This window comes from Mauremys mutica, chromosome 25 (genome assembly GCF_020497125.1).
Source record: "Mauremys mutica isolate MM-2020 ecotype Southern chromosome 25, ASM2049712v1, whole genome shotgun sequence".
In the NCBI taxonomy this organism is placed as follows: Eukaryota; Metazoa; Chordata; order Testudines; family Geoemydidae; genus Mauremys; species Mauremys mutica.
This window is the reverse complement of record NC_059096.1, coordinates 1,527,323-1,554,841: the sequence shown is the minus strand read 5'-3', so window position 1 is coordinate 1,554,841 and position 27,519 is coordinate 1,527,323. Positions and strand designations below refer to the sequence as shown.

At 62.8% G+C, this 27,519-nt stretch overlaps 1 protein-coding gene across 4 annotated transcripts in view; it reads right to left on the bottom strand.

Annotated features, from left to right (window-relative positions):
• Positions 1-355: 355 nt before the first annotated feature.
• LOC123356250 (signal transducer and activator of transcription 5B) overlaps positions 356-27,519 on the bottom strand; it is a 45,105-nt gene continuing 17,941 nt past the window's right edge. For 3 of the 4 annotated variants that reach the window (XM_044999314.1, XM_044999316.1, XM_044999313.1), the window contains exons 2-19: positions 13,481-13,618; positions 12,545-12,701; positions 11,960-12,049; positions 11,501-11,675; positions 10,792-10,922; positions 10,560-10,711; positions 9,977-10,132; positions 9,407-9,586; positions 8,837-8,924; positions 8,635-8,757; positions 7,267-7,359; positions 6,613-6,819; positions 5,793-5,887; positions 5,575-5,705; positions 3,739-3,894; positions 3,382-3,433; positions 2,462-2,569; positions 356-2,301 (exon numbers count right to left, since the gene is read on the bottom strand). In XM_044999314.1, the coding sequence (XP_044855249.1) occupies positions 2,175-2,301; positions 2,462-2,569; positions 3,382-3,433; positions 3,739-3,894; positions 5,575-5,705; positions 5,793-5,887; positions 6,613-6,819; positions 7,267-7,359; positions 8,635-8,757; positions 8,837-8,924; positions 9,407-9,586; positions 9,977-10,132; positions 10,560-10,711; positions 10,792-10,922; positions 11,501-11,675; positions 11,960-12,049; positions 12,545-12,701; positions 13,481-13,608 (2,349 nt within the window). In that variant the 5' untranslated portion in view covers positions 13,609-13,618 and the 3' untranslated portion in view covers positions 356-2,174. Of the gene's footprint in view, positions 2,302-2,461; positions 2,570-3,381; positions 3,434-3,738; positions 3,895-5,574; positions 5,706-5,792; positions 5,888-6,612; positions 6,820-7,266; positions 7,360-8,634; positions 8,758-8,836; positions 8,925-9,406; positions 9,587-9,976; positions 10,133-10,559; positions 10,712-10,791; positions 10,923-11,500; positions 11,676-11,959; positions 12,050-12,544; positions 12,702-13,480; positions 13,619-16,610; positions 16,767-27,519 lie in introns of those variants that run through there. The other variant, XM_044999315.1, reaches the window with a different exon arrangement.

Below are 27,519 nucleotides of genomic sequence, written 5' to 3'. Positions count from 1 at the left end.
TAAACACAAAAAAAATACAATTTTGCAGCCCTCGGAAGAGTCGACAATACTTTATTAGTGCCCTATGCAAGTCAGGAGCAGACTGCAACACTAAAAATAGGCAGTTGAAATCATTCAGTTTCCACATACAAGGTTTTCTGGTGGGTTTTTTTTTTGTGTTTTTTTTTAATAAAATTATCCAAAAGTTTCACCATGGCTGTTTTTTAAATTATATATTTTTTTCCTTTCTACAAAAGTCGTGATCCAACCTCGCACCAAAGCTTTTCCTGCTTCTCTTTGAAATTGGCTTGTAATTCCAAAAGACGAGAACTCATCCCCACCTGGGCGGGCCTTTGGCAAGAGAGTTTTTCTTTTAAAAAAAGAATGGGCTTTGGTTTGTTCTCAGGACGATCTCAGCACTATCTGCAGGCCAGGGGCTAGCCCCAGCCCTCGCCCTGCGGACGTGCAACCTGGCAAAGCAGATGGTTGTGGAGTTACTCACATGAAAGGCCACGTGCAGGACTTGCGACTGAGCCAAGCACACACACACCAGCTGCCCCCGCTGACTGCAGCACTGAAACAGGTTAGGGACAGTGCTCCCTGGCGTCCGCCCACATGCCCTGCCTGCGTCCAGGGCTCTGGGATTTCAGCGACTAGTGCAATGCCTGGGGCAGACACACTTTGCACCGGGGCAGCTTGTCCCAAGTTCAAACCAGGACAGACAGCACTGGTGCAAATGGTGTCCGTGCTGGGACCCCCTGGCCCTAGCGCTGCCTCGGCCCAGAACGCACTGTGGAGTGTCCTTTGCAAAGCTGGAAGGACCGAGATCTCCCTGCCAGGTGCCTCTGGGTCCAGGCTCACGGGGCGCTGGGGACAGACGTGGATGAGGGTTGACCCAGCGGCACGGCTCCCCTCATGCAGCTAAGGGCACTCTGAACACAGGGAAGCAGCAGAGGGGCGAGGGCCTGGCTGGGCCCCTACAAGCCCGTAGCCAGGTTCAGCGCCTGCTGCCTCCAGCCATGCGGGGTCAGCCCTGCCAGTCGATCGTCTGGGGGCTGCTGCAAGTCCTTTAGAAAGTGGGGGGAGGAATGTCACAACTTCCCCGTCCTCCCGCCTGGCTGCCCCCCAGAGTCTGACCACTGAACCCAGCTGGCAAATGCAGCGTTTTCCCCAGCGCAGCTCGTCCGCACAGGGTGCGGCTCAGCCCTGGGCTCAAACACCTGCTGCCTGGCCCACGGGCAGCCCCAGCCCCAGGGGCTCTGTCTGACCCTTCCCCAGGTCGTCAGCGGGCTGCTGAGCCCAGAGCTGATGCTCCCACAGAGACACGCGGAATCCAGAGCTTTGTGTTAAAAAAATATTCTGTGCTTTATTTACTCAGCCGTAGAAAAATAATGTCGAAGGGGAGGAAGGGCGCCCGAGGGGGGACCAGCAGCCTCTCACCCCCAGCCTGAGCCGCGCCTTGCCCTGACCCCAGCCGAGAGCCCCGTTCCTCCTGCACACCGAGCAGTCGTGTCCTTCCTCTCAGGGGTTGTTAAACACCCCCCACCTCTAGGCATGGGGGAAGGGCAGCGTCCCACCGGCTGAGCGGACACGGGCCAGGCAGGAACCGGGAGGAGAAAAGGGCCCCGGTGGGACGCCTTCCCAGCAAGCCACTCCTAAGGCGCAGATGCTGCTGCCTGGGCTGAGAAGAAAGAGTCTTTGCCCCCAGGTCTCTGTGCACACAAACAGGACCCAACGCACACGCGCATGCCCCCCGGGCCGGGGGAGCTAGTAACAAAAGGAAAGAATTTGAACACGAAAGTCCTAGATGTGACAATTACCGCAAACAGAGTCCCAGGCCCGCCCCCCCGCCGAGAGGCCCCAGGGCCCAGTGGGCGCTGGGCACGCACGGGGCTCCAGGGATCTGCTGCATGGGGAGGGGCAGCGCTGCAGAAGCGGGAAGCTGAAGGCAGGCCTGAGTAACAGACAGGGAAACCATACGACAAGCCCACTGCCTTTAGTACACGGAGATAAACACCAAACAGCCAAGCGCAGCCATGGACACTGCATCTGGCGCAGCAAAGCCCTCGGCTGAGCACCCCCCCCAGGGGCCCACGCACAGAGACACGAACACAGGGCTGCTCTCCACGGGGCACGCTCCCCGGATCGGCTCCCAGGGTCACGGCTGCCGGGCCGGGCCATACCATGGCGCAGGGTCACGACTGGCTGTGGGGGATCCACTGAGTGTCCATGGGCCGCCGGAGAAGCTCCTCCACGTGTCGCGCGACGTCCATCGTGTCGTCCAGGTCGAACTCGCCCTCGGGATCCAGCACAGAGTCGGGGCTGAGAGAGAGAGACAGGGCGAGCCTGGGGGAGGCATCCCAGAATAGCCACGCCGGGGGGCCGGGAGCAGCGTGCTCCAGCTAAACGCCCCCCCCCCCAGCACGGGGGAGCCCCTCGCCCCCGGAACGCGGCTCAGGGCCGGGGAAGGAGCAGCACCTACTTCTGCGGGTAGACGTTGTAATGCGGCTGGGAGCACACGGCCGGCGACGGCGCCTGATCCATGTAGGTGACTGTCCCGGCGGCAGAATCCCCGGAGGCGCTGGCAAACCTGGAACAGACGAGGGGCCGGCGCGTCAGCCGGGCCATGGGGAGGGTGGAGCAAGGAGGCATTGCACTGCAGGGCAGGCTGCAGCTCTGCCGCAGCCTGCTGGTTCCTCTCCCTGGCTGCAATGGCAGATTCTGTCCTGCTGGCCCCATCCACCAGCTCAGCGCTTCGGCCTCTGGCTACTGATTGTAACTGAGGGGGCTGAGGGATTTCCCATGGGTCCAGTTCCTGGATCGATGCCGCGCTCAGCTCCCCCGGGGCCAGGGGGGGGAAGGAGGCCGTGCCCACAGCTGTGCCGATGGTGCTTTCCACCCTCCCATGCGGTCCAGGGGAAGCCATGCCAGTGGGGATGGCCATAATCAGAACCGGCCTCATCTGGGCAGATCCTGCTCGGCTCACGCCAGCCCCTCCCAACTGCCCAGCAAACACCCCCTTGGCCAGTTCGCTTCTCAGGGGTGTTTTAAATCCTCCCAGTGTGGCACACACCCAGCACCAGAGCCAGGCTCCAGCCCTGTCACAGGATCCCAACACCGATCACTTCCTCCTGCAGCCTGTGGGGCTGCCTGCTGGGCTGCCAGCCTGGAGTGCTTCTCCCCTGACCATCTGCTCTGCCCCCGTGTGAGCAACAGGGCAAGCAGCTCCCCTCCCTCCCGGTGCCCCATCCCCTGGTAAGGCACAAAGCTGCGGAACAGACTCGGGGCTGGGACACTGGTTCAGAATCCGACATTTCCTCAGCAAGGGGTGATAACGGAGGGGCAGAGGGAGACATGGGCTGAGGACAGCACACAGACAGACGCACGCCCAGACGGACTTACTCTGGCACTACTTGTTTGATCTGTGGCTTCACGTATCCATCCACGGCTTTAGCTACAGACAGGGTGAGAGAGAGAGGAGACAGCGCTAAGGCACGGAAAGGCCAGGGGACGTTCCAGGCACTGACCCGGTCGGCACAAGGGCTCCGACGAGCGAGACAGCCTGTCAGCGCCGTCGGGTTCGGGTCTCTGTGCCACAAGGCCAGACACCACCGAGAGGAACCGATCGCTGCTAATGGGCCAGGCCCTCAGGGGTACGACCTGGTGCCAGCTCCCACGGCCACAGAGCCTGAGCGTGTGTGCGCGGCAGGGTGAGGGGGGCACAGGCCAGTGCAGAGCCCAGCGCCGAGAGCGACTCACAGAGAACCGGCGTGTAGTACTTGGAGAAGACCTCGTCCTTGGGCCGGTCGGGGAACACGTAGATGAGGTAATTGAGGTCACCCAGGCGGTCAGCCAGCGAGCGGATGGAGAAGTCTCTGGTCGTGAAGGGCATGAGGTTCCAAAACATCCTCTCAGCTAGAAACGCAACAGCAGAGAGACGACCGTGAGACACAGAGTCCGGCGCCGTGCTAAGAACAACGCTGCTCAAGTCAGGCCCTTGTGCAGCACACGGGGCCCCTAGGACTCCAGGAATCGCCAGACTGGCTTCAAAATCATGAGACCGCCAGTAAGAATCAACCTCGGGTTCTTTTCTCCACCTTCTGGCTTTGAGCTTTAGGATTCGCTCCCTGCTTCCCCCAGGGCTGGAAACACACTGTGTACACGAAAGGTGTGTTACGGAGTGTCGGGAGTCAGGGCCCTGCACCCCCGTCTCTCTGGGATTCACCGTGACTCTCAGCCAGCCAGCAAAACAGAAGGTTTATTGGACAGTAGGAACGCAGGCTACAGCAGAGCTTGTAGGCACAGCCAGGACCCCTCAATCGAGTCCTTCTGGGGGTTCAGGGAGCTTAGACCCCAGCGTGGGGTTCCCTGCGTTGCACCACCCAGCCCAAACTGTAACTAAACAATTCCTCTCTTTGCTTTATCCCCTCTGCTCCTCCTCTCCTTTGTTCAGTCTCCCAGGCAGAAGGTGTGATTTCTCCCCACCCCACTCCTGGCTCAGGTTACAGCTCAGGTAGATTCCTTCTCATCCCCAATGTAACTCCCCGGCAACATTCCCAGGTCAAATCTGCCCCATTCCCTGCTCCGTCCCAAGGTGAGATTCTCATGGAATCGCCTGAGCCCAGGACCTGGGGCTTTAAGAAAAAACCTCAAAGTATCACCAGACTTGCAATTCAAGTCCCGTGAGTTTCCCACTGGCTCGTGCGGAGCGCCAGGGCTGCCGCTGCATTCAGGGCGTACAAACTCCTCTGACACGTTTCACCAGCATATTTGTTTAAAATCTCAAGTTAATGAAAACAGCTTTTCTTCGCGCTCACCCGCACCCCTGCAACACGCCATCTGACACAACAGCTCCAGGGAGAGCCAGAAAGTGAAACTAACTAGAAACAAAAGTGAAAGGAAAACTCCTCTGCCATGGGCCATGCTGAGCTGAGAGCCAGAGGCAAAGCAGAGCCGTGATGTTATTTCAGATTTAACATGGAGTCTAATTCGTCGTGAGACACACAGAGAAGGCCTCTGCTCTGGCTGTATTTTCACATAGGTCTCTCTAAACACAGCTCTCGTGACAAAACACCGTTGGGAAGATTTACCGTACTGCTCAGCACAGACCCGCCGCACAATGGACTGCCCTGGATTTCAGAAATGGGAAAAGAATCATTGTGGCAGCCTGGAGCAACCTAGGTCCCGTGTTCTGAGCTAAAAAGAGAAAAGCCAAAGCTGCCCTTTCCAATGGCTCTCAGCCGGGCAGCGGAGGCCTGCGTCCCCTAGCCAGTCGTGCTGGTATCGTTAACAGTGGCCGAGGTGAGACAGCAGGACAGGGCTTGCACCAGCACAGTCTGGTCCTGCATAGGAAGGAGGCTAAGCTCTCCTGGCCTGAGGCACCTTTATCTGGCCTCCCGAAATCGGTAACAGATCAGCACAGCGCAGCCTCCAGGAGCACAGCCGGCCTTCCAAGCAGGACGAGCCGGAGGTTTGCTCTGCACCACACACAGCTCACAGGCCATCAACTGACTCACACGCCAGGACTGAGCTGGCCCCGTTCCAGCCCCTGGCACGGATCTGGTTCCATGCTGCCCCGGGCCCACCCTGACTCACGCGAGTCGAACTTCCAGGCGATGGTGATGCCCCCGATCTCGGAGTCGCTGAACCGCAGCAGGAAGGTCCCGTCCGGCTTGTTGATCAGCAGGTCGTGCGCTTGCTGCTTGTTGACGAAGCCCAGGATGGCCCTGGAGCACAGAGAGGGGGGTGAGGGGCTGGCGGTTGGGAGGGGGAGGGCTGTGCTGTGCCGGCCGTTCCGGGAAGGAGGTTCTCACCCGTCATTCCAGTGAGGCTTAAGATGCTTCTTCAGCACCTCCATGACCCCGTCGAACCACTGCCAGAAGGTGTAATTCCGCCCTGGCAAGTTTTCCTGGGTAATGAAAAAAGACCCTGAGCGTCTTTGAGCCCAGCACGCCCTACAACAGCCGCTCCTGTCCCCCAGCCCCACTCTGGGCACAGGGAGAACTGGCTTGGCACCAGGGCATCACTCTGAACGCTGGCTGCGGGACGGGCACTGATACCGAGTTTCCCCCCCTTCAGCGCCAGGCACCCCGTAAGCAGGCTCTGCTTCTGGGAGCAGCTGTGGGCACAGTCCTGCCAGGGTGGGCAAGCCTGGCATCTCTCCTGTGCGAGCCAGAGGGAGGCAGGCAGCACAGTGGAAGTGTGCCAGGCCCCTAAGCCAGAGGGTTACGGGTTGCCACCATCCCTGCCTGCTTCCTTGGGAGAGGCAGGCCGTTCCAGCGCTAGCGTGAGCTGAGACCAGTGCCTGGCAGGAGGGTCCCGGGCTCCCGTCCCTCACCGTCTCTCAGAACCATTTGCTTCTTGCTCCTTCCCACCTGCCGTGCGCTGTTCTGCAGTGAGATGCGCCCGCCAGCCTGTGCCAAAGGGATTCCTGGCTGGCTGCCCCGATGGGACAGCAAGTCTCCAGGCCAGGCTGCCCTGGCCAGGAGCCCGAGAGGACGCGCGCTACCGCGGCACCTCACCAGTACCCACAAGTGATGCCACTCAGCTACTACAGGATCTCTTCCCCGGCCCCCCCGCTGCCCTCCCGGCCCAGGCCCCGCTGGCGGAGGCTGGCAGGGCGGCGCGGCTCACCCTGTTGAACTGGGACCAGGAGACGGACATGGCGCTGTACTCCTCCAGCTGGGCACTGCTGCTGTTGAAGAGCTTCTGGGCCAGGAAGAGCAAGTTCTCCTTCGTCAGCCCCCGGCTGCTCTGCACCTCGGCCTTGAACTTCATGTTGAGCGCCTCGCACAGCTGGGGCCACAGCACCTTCTCGGGCACGGCGAACGGCACCCGGCCCTGCGGGAGGGGGCGGCGCCCGGGCTCAGGGGGCGCCAGCTGCACCCGGGCAGGGAACCCAGCGGGCAGGGAACCCAGCGGGCAGGGCTCCGGCCCCGGGAGCATCACCCCCCTCCCCCAGCATCCCCCTCTGCCTCCCCCAGCACCCCCTGCCCCTCACCCCTCAGCGCCCCCTCCAGCTTCCCCTTCTGCCTCCCCCAGCACCCCCCACTCCCAGAGCTCCCCTCCTCCCCCCCAGAACTCCTGTCCCCCTCCCCCAGTGCTCCTGGCGCAGAGGCCGGCTGGGGCAGGAATGGGAGACCGCCCAGGCGAGAACACAGAGGGCTGCAGTAGGTGGGGGCGGCCCAGCCCAAGGGACCTGCTGCTGTGGGGCGGCCAAGGGCACTGCAGAAGGGGGGCAGGCCCCCCGGGTGTGGGGATCTCCCCCCGGCGGCGCTGGCTGCTCACCGGCTCGGCGAAGGCGTTATCCCAGAGCACGGTGGCCGTGGCGTTGTTGTCTTGGCTCCCGTGCACGATCACCACCACGGGCAGGGACAGCGTCTGTGGGAACCGGCAGGGCCAGGCTGAGGGTGGGGCCGGGGTGGGGCTGGACCCAGCTCCGGTTCCTGCCCTTCCCCCACGGCCGCTGAGCAAGTCTCCATCACACCAAGCCCCCCTGTGCTCCCCGCCCCCATGCCCACCCCACGGGCCCTGCGCCCCCCGGGGCTGCCCCAGCTAGTGACTGAGGCTCGGGAATTCCTGTGTCCCTCCCTCAACCCAGAGACGCCGACACGGCCAAGCCTGACACCAGCCCCAGGAGGGCTCCTAGGGCAGCGGTGCCAGCGCAGGGCTCAGAGCCAGGCAGGCCCAGGGCAGCGGCGCCAGCGCAGGGCCCAGTGCTGGGCAGGACCCAGAGCCGGGCAGGGCTCAGGGCAGCGGCGCCAGCGCAGGGCCCAGGGCCAGGCAGGGCCCAGGCCGGGCAGGGCCCAGGGCAGCGGTGCCAGCGCAGGGCCCAGAGCCGGGCAGGGCTCAGGGCAGCGGTGCCAGCGTAAGGCCCAGAGCCGGGCAGGCCCAGTGGTGCCAGCGCAGGGCCCAGAGCCGGGCAGGGCTCAGGGCAGCGGCGCCAGCGCAGGGCCCAGGGCCAGGCAGGGCCCAGAGCCGGGCAGGGCTCAGGGCAGCGGCGCCAGCGCAGGGCCCAGGGCCAGGCAGGGCCCAGAGCCGGGCAGGGCTCAGGGCAGCGGTGCCAGCGCAGGGCCCAGGGCCAGGCAGGACCCAGAGCCGGGCAGGCTCAGGGCAGTGGTGCCAGCGTAAGGCCCAGAGCCGGGCAGGCTCAGGGCAGTGGTGCCAGCGTAAGGCCCAGAGCCGGGCAGGCCCAGTGGTGCCAGCGCAGGGCCCAGAGCCGGGCAGGGCTCAGGGCAGCGGTGCCAGCGCAGGGCCCAGGGCCAGGCAGGGCTCAGGGCAGCGGTGCCAGCGTAAGGCCCAGAGCCGGGCAGGGCCCAGGGCAGCGGTGCCAGCGTAAGGTCCAGAGCCGGGCAGGCCCAGCGGTGCCAGCGTAAGGCCCAGGGCCAGGCAGGGCTCAGGGCAGCGGCGCCAGCGCAGGGCCCAGAGCCGGGCAGGGCCCAGGGCCAGGCAGGGCTCAGGGCAGCGGCGCCAGCGTAAGGCCCAGGCCGGGCAGGGCTCAGGGCAGCGGTGCCAGCGCAGGGCCCAGGGCCAGGCAGGGCTCAGGGCAGCGGTGCCAGCGCAGGGCCCAGGGCCAGGCAGGGCTCAGGGCAGCGGTGCCAGCGCAGGGCCCAGGGCCAGCCAGGCCCAGCGGCGCCAGCGCGGCACCAGCTTTACCTTGACCTGGAAGACCAGCTCATTGCCGCCGACGCTGAACTGCGACTCGAAGAGGATGGTGAACTTCTCCTCGGTCACCGACTCGGCGCCGCGCCGATCCGAGCGCTTGATGCGCTTCAGGGACTGCGGGAGGCAGGGGAGAGCGTGAGAGGCGGCGGGGGTGGGGGCACGGGGGGAGGCGGCGCTGCGGCCCGGCTCTCACCATGTTCCTGAAGTGGGCGCTCAGGGTGCCCGTGGCCTGGTGGTACTCCATCACGCAGCAGTTGTTCAGGATCTCCCCGCTGCTCTCGCTGCAATGGGAGAGGCAGGTCAAGGGGACCAGGCACTGGACCAGCCCCGACTGCCATGGGGCACTGGGGGGGGGCAGGGCGGTGCCGACAGTCACCATGGGGGGCAGCTCCCTCTGGGCCCAGGGAACCCACTCACGGGCCTGGAGTCCAGCTACGGGCTCAGAGAACGGGCAGCGGCCCGGGGCCCAGGGGGACACGGGGCCCCACGAGCCAACCAGGCCGGGCAGGGGGGTCTCCTGGGGATGGGACCCCAGTGGCGTGTGACTGACCCTCCCTCCGCTCAGCGATACCCCGGGGGGGGAGGAGGCAGCTCCAGCCACACGCTGGGCTGGACTCTCCGGGGGATCCAGCGACGCAGAGAGAACAAGGAACCAGCCCCCCGGGGCCCTGCCAGAGCCCCCGTCTCCCCAGGAGCTGCGGGGCCAGCTCGGGCGTCTCCCGGGAGCTGCCCCGGGCGTGGCGGGGGTGCGGGGGGGCATTACTTGCGGGTGCTTTCGTTCTTCAGCAGGGCCTTGGCTTGCTGCTCGCTGATGATGGTGGCCTTCACCTGGGGCGGGTTCATGTGCACGTTCAGCTTCCCCCCCACCAGCAGCCGCACCGTGGCCGCGAACTTGGTCTGCGTCTTCAGCACCTGGGGGGGCTGCTTCTCGATGATGAAGGTGCTGGGGGGAGGAGCCAGCGTCACGGGCCTGCGGCTGTGAGATGGGGCCGGGGGCCGGAGCTACGACTGCCAGGCGTGGGGGTGGGGGGACGGGGACAGACACCGGCACATCCCCAGCCCGGCTCACAGCCCCTGCGCCCAGATCCCCCTTCCCAGCCCCAGGCCAGGTCCCCTCCTGCCCAAAGCACTTGCCCCACGAGCCCCTTTCTCTTGCCACCCGCCCCGCAGTGCCAGCAGCATCCCCACCCCCCCGATCCAGCCGGCCCCTCGCAGCCCAATTCCTGCCTGCCCAGGTCAGAGCCTGAGCCTCGGCCCCCCAGCCCGTGTGGGGCAGACGGGCCCAGCCCAGCTCACATGGGGCAGACAGGCCCGGCTCTGCCCCCGGCGGTACCTGGTCACCAGGGCGGAGATGATGTCTGTGATGGTGCCGTTGAGCTCGGCCAGCATCTCCTCCACGGGCCCCGGGATGGGCAGCTGCTGGCACAGGTGCTCGGCCCGACGGATCTGCTGCCGGTTCTGCCAGATGATCTCGGCCAGCTTCTCACACCTGGGGCGAGGGGCCCCCGGGCCAGGTCAGTGCTCTGGCAAGGCCCAGGGACATCACGAAGCCCCAGGCCTGGGTGTCCCGTGTCTGCTCGTCACGGGGCTCCCTGTCTGCGCCCCCCACCCCGGGTCCTCCCAGGCTGACGCGGTCCGGCCTTAGCCTAGGCCTGTGGGGAGCTCAGCCGCCCCAGGAATCCAGTCCCACGTCCCTGGCGATGGGGGCAGGTGACCCCTCGTGCCCTGGACTAACAACCCCAGCGGGGGCAGTGTCACCCCCGGGGCTGCCTCTTGGGACCCAGGGCAGCTCCCCGGATTCCCTGCTGCCGGCAGCACCATCCGCTGGTTTCCCAGCCAACCACCCAGGGGCCAAGCGGTAACTCCCAGGTGCCCAGCCCCCGTTTCCCCGGCAGCGCTGGGAGGGGCGGACGCACCAGGACTGCAGCACGTCCAGGGTGCCCTCGGGGGGCCCGCCGTTCCCCGCCAGCTGCTGCCGCCGCTTCCACTGGATCAGCTCGTCGTCCAGGATGGTCGTCTGTTGCTTGCGCAGCAGCTGCAGGGTTTTCTGGTGCTTCTCCGCCAGCTCCTGCGAGGGGACGGGGTGTTAGTGGCGGACGGGGCCGGCACCGGGGAGGGGAGCGGGGTCCCCCCGGGGCTGGCGCTCACCACTCGGTACTGCTGTAGTGTCTGGGCCTCCCGGTGCAGCCAGGCCTCCAGCGACGCCTTCTTCTGCTGCAGCGTCGTCTCGCGGGACATGCGCTCCTGGGGGCCCAGCTGGGAGAGCTGGGAGAACTGGGCTGGGGAGGAGGCCAAGAGCGTTAGCCTGAGCCCCGCCTGCCCTGGGGGCTCCCCGACTCTCAGCGGCACCCCCAGAACTCCTGCACCAGGTCTGCCCCTGGGTGGGGGTGGGACGGTGCTGAGCTGGGGACTCCCATGGGACTCTGGAGGGAGGGGAACCGTCCCGTGACTGCTCAGATACCTGGGGCCTCCTCACGGGGGCGTGGAGGGTGGGTGAGACGACACCCCACCCCCAGATGCTATGGCAGTGTCTCCCACACACCGCGGGGGTGACACCCCCCCAGACACCCCTGGTCCCAGGGCGGGGCGGCCAGCACGGGGTGCGAGGCACGGAGCTGCACAGGCAGCATTCTGCACCCGCTGCAGCCCCCGCCAGACCCAGCCGGAGCCCAGGGCCTGGCGCCCCTCAGCAGCTGGGATGGGGCAAGAGCTTCGGGACGTTTGCTGGCACAAGCCGGTGTCTCCCCGAGGACGGGATCTCAGGGCGAAGCTGCCTCTGCCCTGACGGTCTCTGCCCCCATCAGTCCATCCCCACGGCCCCTCCCTCTCCCCACGACTAGAGCCCCCCCACCCCCACCTTGCAGGCGCATGTTCTCCTGGTACTGGATGATGAAATACTCCTGCGTCTGCTGCAGCTTCTTCAGCTCGTTCTCCGTGTCCTGGGTGACGAGACGCAGCTCCTCGAAGGTCTGGTTGATCTGCAGGTGCTTCTGGGACATGGCGTCCGCCAGGCTGCTGGCCGGGGAGGGACTCTGCAGAGGGGGGGCATCAGGTCAGTGCCGTGACCCCCACGCCTGGGGCAGGCAGAGGCAGGGCTGCAGGGGCTGCCATGGGGGACAGCGACGGGCCCCAGAGCACGGAGGCTGAGCCTCACGCCGTGGGGCAGTGGCTGGAGCCACGGGCACTGGGTGGGGTGAGGGGCCCCAGGGTGGTCCCAGCAGAGTCAGTGCCCGTGGCTGGGCTGGGCTGGGGCAGTGTCCCCGGGGCCCCAGAGAGACGGGGGAGCGAGTCAGGGCCCCCCTGCCTGGCTACTCACGTTAGTGGCCTCCCGAACCAGCCGCTGCTCGTGGTACAGGATGTGGCGGATGCAGCGCACCAGCTCCATGGGGCACCGGTCGTACGTGTTCTGCAGGAGGGGAAGCAAAGCTCCTGAGCCATGCGCAGAGTGGGGCTAATCAGGGGCTCTCACCGCCCCAGGCTGGGGGAAAAGGGGGTGCTGTGGGCACCGGGCGGGGGGGCTTCTCCTGCCCTAACCTACCCTGCCGGCCTCCCCGCTCCCAGGGCACGTGGGTGAGGATGGGGGTCACCCCAGTCGGCCCATGGCAGGACGGCAGCTCCCCATGGCCAGACAAGGAGCCCGTGGGGGACGGAAGCGGCTGGGGGGGTTGCGACATGGCAGGGGACGGAGCTCGGGGCAGCAGCGGAGGGGGCTCAGGGATGTGCTGGCCCCACGCGGTGAGGAGAGGGGAGACGGCACCTGCCATCACGCACTCTGCTGCCGTTCCAGCCCCTTGCTATGTGCCAGGCTTGGCCGGCCCACGGGGGAGCGCCCAGTGGGAGTGGCCGGCCCCTGGCAGGACACGAGGGGAAAGGCTGCCCCATTGCGGCTCCGGGCACCGACCTGCAGCTGAGTGGCATAATGCCCCAGCTTGATCTTCAGCAAGAACCCGTCCTCGCCCACTTGGTGATCGGCCTTCTTCTGCAGCTCCTGGATCAGCCCCTCCAGCAGCTGGGTGGCTTTGAGGGTCTCCTGGGGGTTATCGAGGTCGATGGAGTCCCTGGCACAGAGAGAGACGGGGGGGGGTTCAGCTGGGGCCCGGCCTGCCCGCCCCAGCTCGGTGCAGAGACTGCATCTGCTGGGGGAACTCAACCCCCCGCCAGTGAGGCCCCCCCATGTGCCCGTCCCTCAGCAAACTGGGACGATCCAGCCAACCTGCCACACAAAGCCCAGAGCGAATGGGAGCAAAGCCCCGCCCCGAGGTTGTCCGCCGGCCCTGCACCTGCCCCCCAGGCCCTGAGCCTGCCCCCCATTGCAGCCATGCCCCCAGGCCAGATGTGTGGGTCGCAGACAGGGAGGGCCCTGCCTTTCGTTGGGGTGGGTAAGGGGAAAGTGAGGCCCGGAGCATAGTAGCGACTGGCCAAGGCCCCAGAGAAAGGTGGTGGGACAGGGAGGAGGAGGGCCGGACCCAAGAGTCCCCAGGCTCAGCTCTAACCGCTAGGGCTGGCTCCACTCAGCTGTGGGGCTGTCAGATCCCAGGACTGCCCACAGCCCAGGGGACCCCACGAAGCCTTAACCTTCTGCCTCCTCCCAGCTCGGAGTCCCGTCCCGTGTCCCCACCACCGTGCCTCAGCCCTGCCTGGAGACAGGCGAGAGGTGGCTGTGGAGCTGGAGTGTAGCTCTCGGCGGGGATCCCCCCCAGACACACTGACGGGAGCCAGCGGGTCGGTGGGGCCCCAATTCCAGCCCCTTAGACACGGGTTTGTCAGAGCACCTGGCAGCCAAGGCCCGAAGGACGGGCTGGAGCGTGTCCGGCAGCCACGGGGCGGCCTCACCTACCATGCCTGGCTCTCGATCCATTGCGACAGGTAATGCCGCACCTCGATGGGGAAGTGCTGGCCGTACAGCGCCTGCATCTGGCGTAGGGCCTCTCCCTGCAGCTGCTGGGCCTGGATCCACACGGCCATTGTTCAGAACCTGGGGGAAGGAGACACCATCAGGGCAAGGACCCTCCATGAACACTGAGGGGGAGAAGGGCCCTCTGTGCCCCCAGCCCAGAGCAGCGTCAGACAACGGCTGCCCAGGACAGACTCTAGTCTAACGCAGGAGAGAGACTTTCTGGCTCTGACATCACAGTGCACTGCTGGGAAACGCTTCTGGGGACCCAGGATCCGACCCCCCTCTGTCTTCCAGGGAGAGCCCCTGGAGACTCCAGTGATGTACAGTCCCTTGTATTCGCATGCAACGCAACAACCATCTCCCTTAGCACGCGCCCCGAGAGCTCGGCCTCGGTCCGACTAAGCAAAGTCATTCACCGTGAAAAGGGGGAACTGACCAGCACAGAGGAAATATCCACCCCGGCGCCCAGCCACCTTCCCCGGCCGCCCTCCCTGGCCCCCCCAGGGCCCGGCCACCTTCCCCAGCCCCTCGCCCACCTTCCCCGGCCCCACACCACCTTCCCTGAGCAGCTGATGGGAGGAGCTGACCGAGGGTGTGACGGAACGGGCCAGCACCCATTTGGGAATCACCCACATGCACCTGGCACAGGTTATTGGGGTTTGCCCAGCACAGCCCATGCAGTCCAGTTCCTCGGGGCAGAGAGACCCAGCTCTGCTACAGAACTGCCCCTGCCCTGTTAACCTGCCATGGGACTGTGAAATGACCAAGCATTCAGGGCCCTTCATCCAGGACAGCCCATCTGCCACAGCGCAGCAGCCAGCCCAGGGATTGGCTCTTACGTGCCTCCCGCGAGGTCCTTGCAGCACGCAGACCAGGGGGCCCGGGTTCGGGAGCACGCTCAGTGCATGCCCGCTCTCAACTGTACACACACACTCTGGAGAAAACCAACGGGCGAGGTCGCGGTCGGTTCTGAAATCAGATTCTTGGAGCTATTTCAGGCCAGTCAGACGCTCCAAACACTAGGGGAGAGGTGCCAGCTTCTATTCCGGGCCCAGCCTGCGCCGCGCAGCCACGCTCCTGCCTTGCACTTTATTCTGGGGGTTTAGGCTCGTGGCGAGAGCACACACGGCAACACATGCAATCCCCGGAGGCAAATATAGAACGGCCAGACAGAGAGCCAGCACCTATAAAAAGCAAGAGCTTCCCTCGTCAACCTTGACAGGTCTTGGAAAAACAACTCATCCATCAGAGAGTTTTTACAGGTGATGCAATGAGGCATCGCCAGCCTAGGGTGCTGGTATAAATACCACAAGCACAAACAACCTTACAGAACATGACTCAGGGTTCAAATCAAGCACTGAAAAGTTAGGAAGTGCCACAATTAATGCCTGGGCAACCTTCCTTTGGCACTTCCTAACTGCTGAGTGTTGGACTTCGCACCCTTACTAACGTTAGTTTAAAACAGTTTTCTCTCTGCAATTTCCTAGGTTTTTAGGAAACCAAATGAACTGGGGAAGAATCCACCAAACCCCCCAGACATGAACTCCATCACGTGACTTCACATCAATCCCCAGGAGTCATCAGCAGGGTTGGACCTTCACGTCCACCACACAGACCTCGGCCACTTGAGCTAAGCGTTAACCAACAGCAGTAGTAGGTTGTCATTCTGTACATGGACCAAAGCTAGAGGGGGATGAGCCCCTTAGCCGGTGGTTTCACCTCATTCCCGACAGCAGAGGAACGCTGAGCCTTAGAAGCCCCACGTGGGTTCCAGGCTCTGGACAGGAGTGTGCTCTCGTGGTCCCAACCCCATCTGCCCTTTCCCCCGACGCTTGGCCTCTTCTGCCCTGTCCCAGTCACCCTGGCTCCCCGTCCCATTCTCCTCGCCCCACCAGTCCCAGTCTCCTTACCCAGGCAGTCCTAGCCGCCCATCTGGAGTTCCTCTCCACGTCTCCACTCACTTCCAGTGCTCTCCTCCATCAGCCCCCGTCTCCCTCCCACTCCCTGCCAGCTCGGAGTCCAGTCTGCCTCTCCCCTTCCACCCCGGCCTCCTCCTGCCTCCCCCCAGGATCCCCAAGCCCACTGGTTCCCCATCCCCGATCTCCTTGTCCAATATTGGTGCCTTCCCAGACTCTTTGCCCAGCCAGTCCCAGTTCTCCCCCATATCCAGGTTCCTTAGATCTGTCTCCCTTGTCTCCTTCCTCCTGCCTCACTAGTTCTCAGTCCAGACTCCTTGCTGAACCAGTCACCCCATTATTTCCCTCCCTGGTTCCCAGTTCCCAACCCTCAGGCCCCGTCTCCCCTGGCCCCAATCTCCCGCACCCCATTTACAGGTAGGCCATACTCTCCCCTGGGAAGCAGAGACTCAGCTGAACATGAGCGCCCAGCCTGACGCTGAGGCCAAAAGAGCTGATGTGATCCCGGGCTGCGGAAACAGGGAATCTTGAGCAGGAGCAGAGAGGTTATTTTACCTCCGTGTTTGGCCCGGCTGGAATCCTGTGCTCGGTTCTGGTGCCAGCAGGATGTTGGTAAATTGGAGAAGGGTCAGAGAAGAGGCCCGAGAATGATGAAAGGTTTAGAAACCTGCCTTACACTGACAGACTCAGGGATCTCAGTCTATTTAGCTTAACACAGAGATGGTTCAAGGGTGTAAGTACCTAGGAGGGGAACAAATATTTAATAACGCTGTGAACAGGGAGGGCTATGAGCCCTTGGACCCCAGCCGAACCCTATCTCAGCCCGAGCTGTTCTGAGGCCCCAGGGCACAGCACTTCCCCGCACACCCCAACGAGGCAGCTCTGAGCCTCACGCCACATATGGCGACTCCTGAGCTCCTGCTAAGCAGTGGGGGCTGCGAGTATAGGGGGAGGGGGCAGGAAAGGTTCTGTGCAGAGCTGCGTGCCAGACAGACCCAGAACCCTCCCATGCTGGCATCTCACCAATGCCCCAGGAAGCTTTTGCTGGAGAGCCTGGGGGCCGGCAGCAAACTCACTCCTTGCAGCACGGAGCGGTGGCCCTGGCGCCGGGTCAGAAGCTGCTGGTCCCTTCCCCGAGTGCAGGGGATACTCACGGCAGGAACAGGTGTTCTCCTCGCTCTGCCCTGCCCCATGCACCGCCCTGGCAGTGCCTTGCCAGCCACCTGGGCACCCCGACCCTGGGCACCGAGGGGGATCCTGCCTCTTGGCAAAGGGTTTGCGCCCGCAGGGACAGCCCAGCGCTGCTGCTCCACAGGCTGCCCTGCTACAGGAAGGAGCGAACAGCAGCTATTTCCTTCCAAAATGTCAGCTGCCTCTCGCAGACCAAACAGCAAGCGCTGGGCTCCTGGCAGCTTCCTCCCCGCCGCTGCAGCGAGCGCGCGGCCGTGCGCAGATCCAGCCACGCTCACTGGGAGCGCCAGCGCGAGGCCGCGTGGGGCTGGCAGCGGCACAAGCGTCTCACTCAGCTGAAGACAGGTCATAAAACCCACAGGGCAGCTACCCACTGCAGGGCCTCAGGCGGGTGTTTGCACCTGGGGGGCTCCGTACCTGGCTGCTCCTGCTCTTCAGCAGGGCACAGAAGAAAGGGAAGGAGGCTGACTTCAGGCCTGACAGATCACATGTACTCAGTGGGCCATGACACGAGCTGTGACCCCCCCACCCCCCAGCACTCACTGCTGCTTTGGTATTACAGGGCCCAGAAGTGCCCTGGACACCTGGCAATGCCAGGAGAGAGAGACCTGCTGTCACGGAGTCCCCGGGCGCTGCTCTGGAACTGCTCCCCACAAAGCCAGGCAGGACTCTGGGGAGCCTCCTCTCCCTCGGAGCAGCCTGTCTGCAGGGCAAGAAGCTCCCACGGCTTCACCTCCTGGGTCTCTCCTTGGAGCATTCAGCATCCTCTGCCTTCCCGTGCGCTTCCCACAGCAAGTCCACCCGGGCGGGGTCGTGGGGAAGCCAGAGGGTCCTGCCCCCCCACTGCGCAGTCAGACGTGACTCTCAGCCAGCCAGTAACACAGAGGTTTATTAGCTGACAGGAACAGGGTCTAAAACAGAGCTTGTAGGTACAGAGAACCAGACCCCTCGGCCGGGTCCATTCTGAGGGGCAGTGAGCCAGACCCCCACGTCTGCCCTCACTCCTTGTCCCCAGCCAGCTCCCAACTGACCCCCTCCAGCCCCTCCTCTCTGGCCTTTGTCTCTTTCCTGGGCCAGGAGGTCACCTGATCTCTTTGTTCACCTTTAGCTATTCCCTTGCAGGGGGGAAGGGCCCCAGCCATTTGTTGCCAGGAGACAGAGTGTCGGCCATTTATGCACACTGGAGACTTAAGAAATGCACAGGGGAAACTGAGGCACCCACACAGTATTCAGAGGAAACATTAAGAACAGTCCCACTTCGTCACACCTGCCCAAGGAGCTGAAACACCACGGCCCCAAGCCTGCCATGGTGGGGTAGGGAGACAGCAGGGGACAAGGGGAGGTATTTCATGAAAGGTACAGAACACGCAGCACCCTTGGCTGTGCCCAGGAAGCGGCTCCGAGGAGGGGATGGGTGACGCCTACCCTGGAAGCATGTTTCCTGCCATCAGGCCATGTGAAATGTCCCTCTTCCAGCAGGGCCATCCTGTACTTTGCAGTGCTCCACAGGCAGGGGCGGCTCCAGGCCTCAGCACGCCAAGCGCGTGCTTGGGGCGGCAAGCCGTGGGGGGGCGCTCTGCCGGCACCGCGAGGGCAGCAGGCAGCCTGCCTTCGGCAGCTTGCCTGCGGAGGAGCCGCTGGTCCCGCGGCTTCGGTGGACCCTCCGCAGGCAAGCCGTGGAAGGCAGCCTGCCGTGCTTGGGGCGTGAAAATGCCTAGAGCCGCCCCTGTCCACAGGCCACGCATGGCACGCCTGGCCTCTCCTGCTTCTCAGTGACCATTGCCCGGCCAGTGCTAGTGCCTGGGCTCCCTGCCCCGAGCTCACTGCTCTTAGCACAGGGTCAGGCAAGGAAGCAGCCCCAGAGTTTACCCAGCAGCTGGCAGGCTGAGCCTGCGAGCAGGCGCTGGCTGCTGCGCCTTCGCCTCCATTTGAATATCATTTGTGCACTCGCTTCTTGGTACCATTCAGCCACTAGCCCGGTCCCAGCAGCCTCTGTGCCGCCCAGTGGGACAGCCGGGGCCAACGGGCTAGGCATGCTTTGGTAGCAGCAGCTGGAGCGAAGTTCTGGGAACCGGTGCCGCCCAGTGGGACAGCCGGCGTTGACGGGCTAGGCATGCTTTGGTAGCAGCAACTGGAGCGAAGTTCTGGGAGGCTGGGCTCGCCACCGGTGCCTCAGGAGCTCAGCAGGGGCCCCTCCAGCCCATAAAGGGGCAAGGCCCATGGGAGAGGAGGGATGAGAGCCCAGAGCCCACTGGCCAGGCGACTGCTCTCTAAGCAGCATGGCCAACCCAAGCATTCACAAATCTCAAGGCAGGCCCTACACAGAGCTTGGGTTCCTTTCTTTGCCTTCTGTGGATAAAGCCATCAGGCGCCATGGCCCAAGCTTTTCTCTGCAACCACCAGGCTACAAACTCCCTTTCCCTTCAGACAGATTCTCACACAATCTCAGGATTCCAGAGGCTGGAGCTTTAGGAAACTCGCCAGAAGAGCCGGCGAAACCCGCCAGGCCCAGGGACATCGCAGGCAGGGGAGATGGAGGTGTGAACTCCTCGCCTCTCCTCCATGCTGCCTGCAAGCCCTTCGCTTTGGAACCGACTGTGTGGTTGGGTCGCTTCACATCTGCCTGTGGTTTCCAGTGCGTTTGTTTCAGGCGGAGCTGGCACCAGCTGTGTTGGAGAGCCAGGCTGCTCTAAAGGTTCGGTGCATCAACAGGTTTTTGTTCTTCTCTTGCAAAAGAGCACAGCGTTCACCCTGCCAGTCTTTCGCTGCAGCTGGAGACAAAGAACCAGCTGCTCCGCACAGGCCAGCCCGCGCTCCCCGACAGCCCACAGTGGAATGATCTGTGCCAGGCGAGCGAGGGAAGGGAACGTCAAGGCCTGCTCCGCACTCACAGAAGAGAGACAGTATCAGTTGTGGAAATAAAATATTTCCTCTTGAGAGCGAAGGTGCAGGGCCCAGCTACAGGCAAAGCCTTTGAAACCCAACGGTCGAGAGCCAGCAGCTCTGCACGTGCCCCCATGGGCTCGACACTTGGGCGGGGTTATCAGCGCAGCAGAGTGGGTGGATAGAGCCCAAGAGAAACCTGGTGCTGCCACATGAATGCTCCAGCAGGAGGCGCTCTCCTCTCAGTCACTTGCGACGCAAACGTGGCACCTAGAGGAGCGGAGGGGGAGAGACGCTGGAGGTGGGAAAGCCACGTTCTGAGTACTCATCATACGTTTCTCTGTTAACTCGGGTGCCCTTCCAACTCCCATCATCCGTGCTCTACTTCCCACTATCACTGCACCCAAGCTCCTCGCTTCCGGTCTCGACACTCTTGCATGGTGCTGTTAAAATGCTGCTGGGCTCTGCCCCTGAGCTGGCTGCATCTCAGAGGAGACCGGTCACTCCGTACACTCTGCGACGTGCTTGGGGATCTTTCAGGATGAAAGTTGCCATGAAAACACAATAGTTCAGGCTCCAGATCTAGTCACACAGTAATCACATTGGCGATATGTAACCCCATGTCCTACTCTGCCACCCGCCACTCAGGGACCAAGCAGTGGAATAAAGATTGGCTGGATCTCAGAGCTCACACTCGACCTACACTTGTCCTCCCCAATAGTGTATCGGCCAGAAACACACAGGAGCAGACACACGCCGGAGAGGGGACTGGCTCCCTGCCTGAAATTTCTGAAGAGCCACGTATGAATTGAAAGTTCAGAGGCGAGATCCTGAACCAACCTGGACCTTTACATTCTTTGCCGGCACATAACGACGCTGCCCAAACACGGACATCTCACTCAGGACTGGTCTGCACATGAAAGTCCATCTGGAGTCAGGCAGGATGTGCAGTAAACGTAGTTCAGCTGTTCCTGATTAGCTCCATGCATGGTGGCTGTTATTCCAAATGAGCGTAATCCACTAGTTTAAAGTGGAGTTAATCAGGACTAGCTCTTGCGGAATAACACCCCATGTAGACGAGCCCTCAGAAAAACCCGTGGAGAGAATCCAAATGGCAGGAGAAAGAAGAGGAGAATAAGCTGTGAATCCTCACAAAGAGCTTCTGATGGGGCAATTCTTCACCCTCTGCAGGGCCAGCATGACTGGTGCGGAGAAAGGAAATAAGGAAGTGTTATTTATTCCTTCTCATAACACAAGAACTAGGGGTCACCCAATGAACAGGCAGCAGGTTTAAAACAAACAAAAGGACGTATTTTTTCACACAACGCAGTCAGCCTGTGGAACTCCGTGCCAGAGGATGTTGTGAAAGCCAAGACTATAACAGGGTTCAATAAAGAACTAGCTAAGTTCCTGTAGGATAGGTCTAACAATGGCTATTGGCCAGGCTGGGCAGGGATGGTGCCCTGGCCTCTGTTCGCCAGAAGCTGGGAATGGGCGGCAGGGGATGGATCACTTGATGATTCCCTGCTCTGTTCATTCCCTCTGGAATGCAGAAGGCAGTGATCAGATTTGCCAGTGTCATGTACTTGGAAAGCAGGAGTCAGGCCAAAATACTGAGATTAGTTCAAAAATCCACAAATCAATGCTGTAGTCCTTTGCTTTGCCATTGGGTCCCACTCGAGGGTTTTCAGGCTTCTCTCTGCAACCACGAGGGCTAGAAATGTACAACCACAACAAAGGACTGAAAGGGCAGAGTCTTGTGGAATCACGTGACTCCAGGAGCTGGGGCTTTGAGAAAAACACCAAGTATTGCAAGACGTGTGATACAATCGCAGGAGTTGGCCACCCTGAGAAACCTCCTCACAAACAAAACCTGAAGTTGAATGAAAACAGCCATTCAGCGAATGAGAGATTTCCCGCAGGTGGCATCTGGGTACTTTGTAGCCTCGTCTGCACCAGCGTTTCCCTCCAAACTGCCCGTCCCAGCAGCTCCACAGTGGCCCCGTATGCCTTAACCACCAGGCTGTCTAAACTACTCCATGTGGGAAAATGGAGCACAAAGAGAGAGGGATGAAGACATGCCCAAGGGCACACGGGGAGCTTGCTAGTAGAGCTGAGAACAGAACCCACAAGTCCTGGGTCCCAGCCTGGCACTCAGTCCATTAGAGCACAAAGAATGCATTCATCCCAGGGCAGGATTCAAACGTGCTACTCTGAGGCCAGGCTATCCTCCGGTTGCTGCAGCAAGCACAGTGACTGGGTGTATTTTCTAAGCTCTCTGCAGAAATACCCCCAAGCTTTGTCAATCCATCCAGGCACCCATTCCCCGAGGCAGCCCCCCCACTCAGCAGAGGCTGAGCCTGCCGAGGTGTCGCAATACAAACACACTCACAGCGCAGCTTTCCTGCCCGGCTCAGAGTTTGAAAGGGATCCCAGAGCATGTGGAATGCAGAGCTGCAGGAACCCGCCGCAAAGCCCAGGGAGGCTGCCCCAAGTGGACGGCAGTTACGCTTCCGCGGAGAGAAGATCAGCGAGTGTTTCAGAGTGAACACTGCAGAGCCCAACCCAGGGCGTGCCTGGGATCCGCGGCTCTTCCCAGCTCTCCGCACCAATTCCCTTGGCAACCTGGGCTCAAGGAAGGAGGCTCCACATGCACCATTGTTCCGGCCCCAAGGGAACAACACACGCAGCTCAACACGCTGGTCACACCAGCTTCCCCCCAGGGCCGGGCGGTGCGTGGCTCCATCGCGGCTCCACTGCAGAGAGGGACCTGGCGAGGGCTGTCTGCACCCAGAGCCCCCTTTGCAGGTCGGAGCCAGGAGCTGTTCCCTTCACCTCCCCAGGCACCGCTCGCTGCCTGCTAGAACGCTGGCACTAAGCAGCTGGAGACCCCAACCAGACCTAACCTCGGGGCACTGAAACTTGGCTACCAGGGGACAGGAAATGCAGGAGATGGAGTTGAACTTGCCAGGTCCTATTGGGAGCCAGATGTGCCTGAAAGAACTGCCAGCCCTCACTCTGGAGCAGGGCGTGTTTGGGAATTGCGGAAGGGAGGGCCTAGCTGGAGCCGGAGCAGACTCGAGCGCTGCACAACCAGGGCCCGATTTCCTCCCTTGTCCAGTTTACTCTGGCGCCTCTCTCAAGAATTGCCCCGGTTGGACGTACACCAGAGAGGCAGGGATCGGGCCCAAGCACCCAGGGTCCTTGGGCAGCAGGATTCTCAGTCCCAGGCTGAGAGCCGCTCTGCAGGGTCGCTTTCACTGGTGCTTTGCAGAGCCACAGGGAGCGGGGAGTCCACAGAACAGCAGAGCCCCAGGGCACCCATGCCAGTCCGCCCTGCACAGCCCGCACCCTGCCCGTGTGTAGAGGTGCTGCGCTGGCTGCACTGCCAGGGAGCCTGCACACCCACACGGGCAGGCACCGGGTTCACTCCTTTGGGTGGCCCTGAGCAGTGCCCTAGGGGGCTGCCCCAACCCCCTGGCACAGGCGTTTCAGGGCAGCAGTTTAGGGGAGGGAGCTGGGGGAAGGCTGGGCTCTCCACAGGCCAAGCACCCAGCCCAGCAGCTGTATGCAGGAAGGCCTGGCCCAGGCCCCAGACCGGATGCAGAGCTGCTGCCTGGCAGCAGGAGGCGCTGCAGGATTATTCCCCAACTGCGCTGGGCTCCGAAAGCTCCACGGGGCTGGGACCCAGGGGCAGCTACAGACGACCCAGGCTCCCCCCGCCCTTTCCCTGCCTGCCAAGAGCAGTGCAGCGGCAGCACTCAGCTCCCTTGGGCACTGGGTGCCAGGGCCCAAGAAATGGCCCCCCCAGAAGCAATGCAGCCCATCACCCCAGCACTAGGCCTTTCCAGGAGAAGGAACGCAGTGCAGAATCTCATTCCTGGCTGAGGATAACAACTCGCAGCCCTCCCAAGGGAGCAGAGCTGCCAGGGGCTCGGCTGTGGGGGCAGGGGCTATCATGGCCGTGCCCAGAGCCCCCGTGCAAGAGCAGCTCTGCAGACAGGAATCTGAGCGGGAGGACGCGACCGGGCGGCTTAGCAAGCCCTGGGGAAGCCTAATCTCTGCTATTAATGCCAGCGCCCCCCTGGTGGATAAACCCAGACACGGATTAGACAGGCCTTGGAGGCACTTTAATAACGGCCCCCGTGGCCACACGGCCCAATTCCTCTCGCCCCGGGGGGGAAATAGGGGCTTGACCAGCTGGAGCCAGCGAGGCACAAAGCAGGGACCCACCAGTGTACAGGCTCTGCCACAGCCCAGCCCAGGGGCTTTCCCTGCCCAGACGGGACTCCCCAGGGCAGGAACTCAGAGCCGGGCGCCCCCTCGGCTCAGCCAGCTCCATCCCATCCAGCCACTTCCCCTCTCCCGAGGGGCCCAGCAAGCCCAGTGTCCTGGTGCCTCTCCTTGCAGCCAGGGAAGGGCTGAGGCCTGCACTATTTCCCCCTCTTCCCTCCACTGCAGCAGAGCAAGGCAGCGGCTAGCAAGGCACTGGGACAATCGAGGGTTAAACCGAAGCGTCCCCCCTGCAGTAAGGGGCCCAGGAACCCGGGCTCTGCTGGCCTGAGTGCAGCCAGCCCTGCCCGACTCCCACGGGAGCTGCTCCTTCGCACTTCGTCAGGCTGGGACACGCAGCGGAATCGGCACCTGGGCGCCCCCCAGTTCTGTGCGGCGATGCTCTGGCTGGGCCACCGGCGGCACTAACCCTGACCCACATCTAAACCCTGCCTGCAGGAAAGGCTCCAGCGTCTATACCAGACCTGAGCCCGAAGGCAACCAAGCCTGGGTGTCGTTACAAGGGGCAGCCCCTGGGTGATCTGAGCTGCAGATCCAGTGGGTTCCCCAGCACCCCAGGCAGGCCTGCGCTCCGGGGCTGCAGGTCCAGTGGGTTCCCCGGCACCCCAGGCAGTTCTGCGCTCCGGGGCTGCAGATCCAGTGGGTTCCCCGGCACCCCAGGCAGGCCTGCGCTCCGGGGCTGCAGATCCAGTGGGTTCCCCGGCACCCCAGGCAGTTCTGCGCTCCGGGGCTGCAGATCCAGTGGGTTCCCCGGCACCCCAGGCAGTTCTGCGCTCCGGGGCTGCAGATCCAGTGGGTTCCCCGGCACCCCAGGCAGTTCTGCGCTCCGGGGCTGCAGGTCCAGTGGGTTCCCCGGCACCCCAGGCAGGTCTGCGCTCCGGGGCTGCAGATCCAGTGGGTTCCCCGGCACCCCAGGCAGTTCTGCGCTCCGGGGCTGCAGATCCAGTGGGTTCCCCGGCACCCCAGGCAGGTCTGCGCTCCGGGGCTGCAGATCCAGTGGGTTCCCCGGCACCCCAGGCAGGTCTGCGCTCCGGGGCTGCAGGTCCAGTGGGCTCCCTGGCACCCCAGGCAGTTCTGCGCTCCGGGGCTGCAGGTCCAGTGGGTTCCCCGGCACCCCAGGCAGGTCTGCGCTCCGGGGCTGCAGGTCCAGTGGGTTCCCCGGCACCCCAGGCAGTTCTGTTTAGAATGACTAGCTCAGCTGGGATAACACATCCCCGGCTTGGTAGAGGATTCAGCTGTGCAGGCAGCATGGAAAGCTCGTGACCTAATGTGCAGGCCCCACCTTCTCCCCAAAGCACAGTCCCTTTCAAATTCTATTCCCAGAGCCCCATGCTGGTTCCTCGCTGCACGCTGTGCCCTCCTGCTAAAGCAAGCAGGGCTTAGCAAGCCGTAACCCGGAGCCCCGCCCCGCCCCCCCATCAGCCCTACGGAAATAGAGGAGCAGACTCCAGAGCAGGGCTGCTGCCCATCCCAGCACGGAGGAGTGTAGATAAAGCGACACATTTAGAAACAAGAGATTATTTCAAGCGTTTACAGTGGCCAGGGTCTGGGCGCTCTGCAGCCATCTCCCCACCTTCGCTGGCTCATGGGCTACGAGATTAGCTCTCCCCACCTTTCCCGAGTGGGCAGGGAGCGCAGGGCAAGGGCTGCGCTGCAGACGCGCTGTGGTGCGTTTCAAAGGGGTGCGCGAGGGGTGGCAGAGGCCAAGGCTGCTGGACAGCTGCTCTTCTCAGTTCCTAACCCAACACACTGGATCAAACAAGGTATTTTCCCTACACGATGAGCCTCGTCATTGAGATCTCAATCTGGAGCACAGATTCCCAGCCAGGCCTGCCCTCAGTCTCCATAATGCAATCGCTGGCTGAACAAAACCCTCCCAGATACCGACAGAGGGCCCCACTGCAAAGCGTAACCGTGTTGTACAAAACATGCTGCCTGCCACTCCCCGCCGGATGCACCCCAGAGCCACGCCGGGGACACTCCCAGCCTGCTGCCAGTGTCAGGGTAGCACGAACCCCGGCGGACACACCATGCGGTGCTGACCAGAGGGCTCCCCAAAGGGGACCCCCAACCTTGTGCACAGCCAGAAGGATGTGGCTCACAATGCCAGGCCTGGACGGTGAAGGAAAGTGTCCATGGCTCCAGAGACACCTGGCCACTTCCAGCTAATCCTTCCATTGCCCCAGTCGATCCCCCACAAGGGGTCAGGACTCTGTCCCGGACAGGCACAGCCAGGACAGGGAATCCAGCAGAGAGCGAGCTCTGCTGAGCATCCCACGCTCCACAGAGACTCCCAGCTCAACTCTGCCTTTGCCACGTGTGCCGCAGCAGGGAGTGGGGCGGATTGGCCTGGGAATGTCGGCTAGTGTTACTGGGGCTGTCTGCATGGGGGATGGGAGAGCAAGGGATGATTTTACTGGAGAGTTACCTGAGCTTGTAACCTAAACCAGGAGGGGGGAGATGCCAGGTGACACCTTTGCCCGAAGCTGGGGGAAGGGGGAGAGAGACGGCTAGAGGGGGCTTTGCTTTCAGTTTTGGGCTGGGTGGTGAAACGCAGGGAACCCCAAAGCTGAGATCTCAGCTCCCTAACCCAACCCCCCCCCCCCCACCAGAAGGACTTGACTGAGGGGCCCTGGTTGTACCTACAAGCCCTGCTTGGGACTGTGTTCCTGTCGTCTAATAAACCTTCTGTTGTACTGGCTGGCTGAGAGTCCCGGTGAATCGCAGGAAGAGGGGTGCAGGGCCCTGACTCCCCCCACTCCGTGACACCACGTCTGATTCATTTCTAGGGGAGGCAGCTCCCAGGGCTTGGTAGCCTGTGCCCTGCCAGAGCAAACTGGCTGCCAGCCCTTCAACATCCTCTGGCAGGCCAGCCATGAGCTGGTGCCTAGGCAGGGCTGCTGATCTGTCTCCAGCCACAGCGTGGGCATGGGCGGGCTGGGCTGGGCGAAGGGAGCGAAGGATTACGCATGGTTGAGCAGGGAATGGGCCTGGAGACACAATTTCATTGGATCCATTACGCTCAGGCAAGCACCTACAATAGGACAAATCCACTTAGCTGCCAAACTAGGCCCAGATGGCCCTAGGGGGCCCCCGTAGCTTTCAGCATCTCAGGCCATTTTCTGTGCACACTCGTGGGGAGGGAGGGGGTTCTGGGAACGTGGTCCCTTGCGGCTGGCGCCAGTGGCTTGGACACAGGCTAAGTAACGAGTCTGAGCCACAGGCCAGCCCGGAGCCCGGCCGGCTGAGGCTGCCTAGAACAAGGTGGGAAAAAGCTGGTGCCGTTCTCCGGCTGAGTCGTTCAAGTCAGCTCCTTGCGCCATTTTCAGGGGCAGCAGCAGCAGGACCCTGCATCTTGGCCAGCCTCCCTCGCCTTGAGCAGGACGGACTCTGACGTCCCAGGCTGCTGATCACAGCAGCTGGCGCATTCACCTCCTCGCCAATGCCCTGCTGGTGCCACCCTGGCGCTATGCAGGGGCCTCAGTGACTACACTCAGAAGCTGCAATCCACACCAGCCAGGCAGGGTGGGGGCTGTATCTTGACATTTACAAACTCCTTCCTTTGGGTCCAATGCACATGGAAACATCATCCACCGGCTTCTCCCCCACCCTCCCTCTTGGACATTCATCTCACCCCCTCCCTCTCTCCAAACAATGCCACAGCTGCTGGCACAGGCTGGGTGATGGTCCATGCTG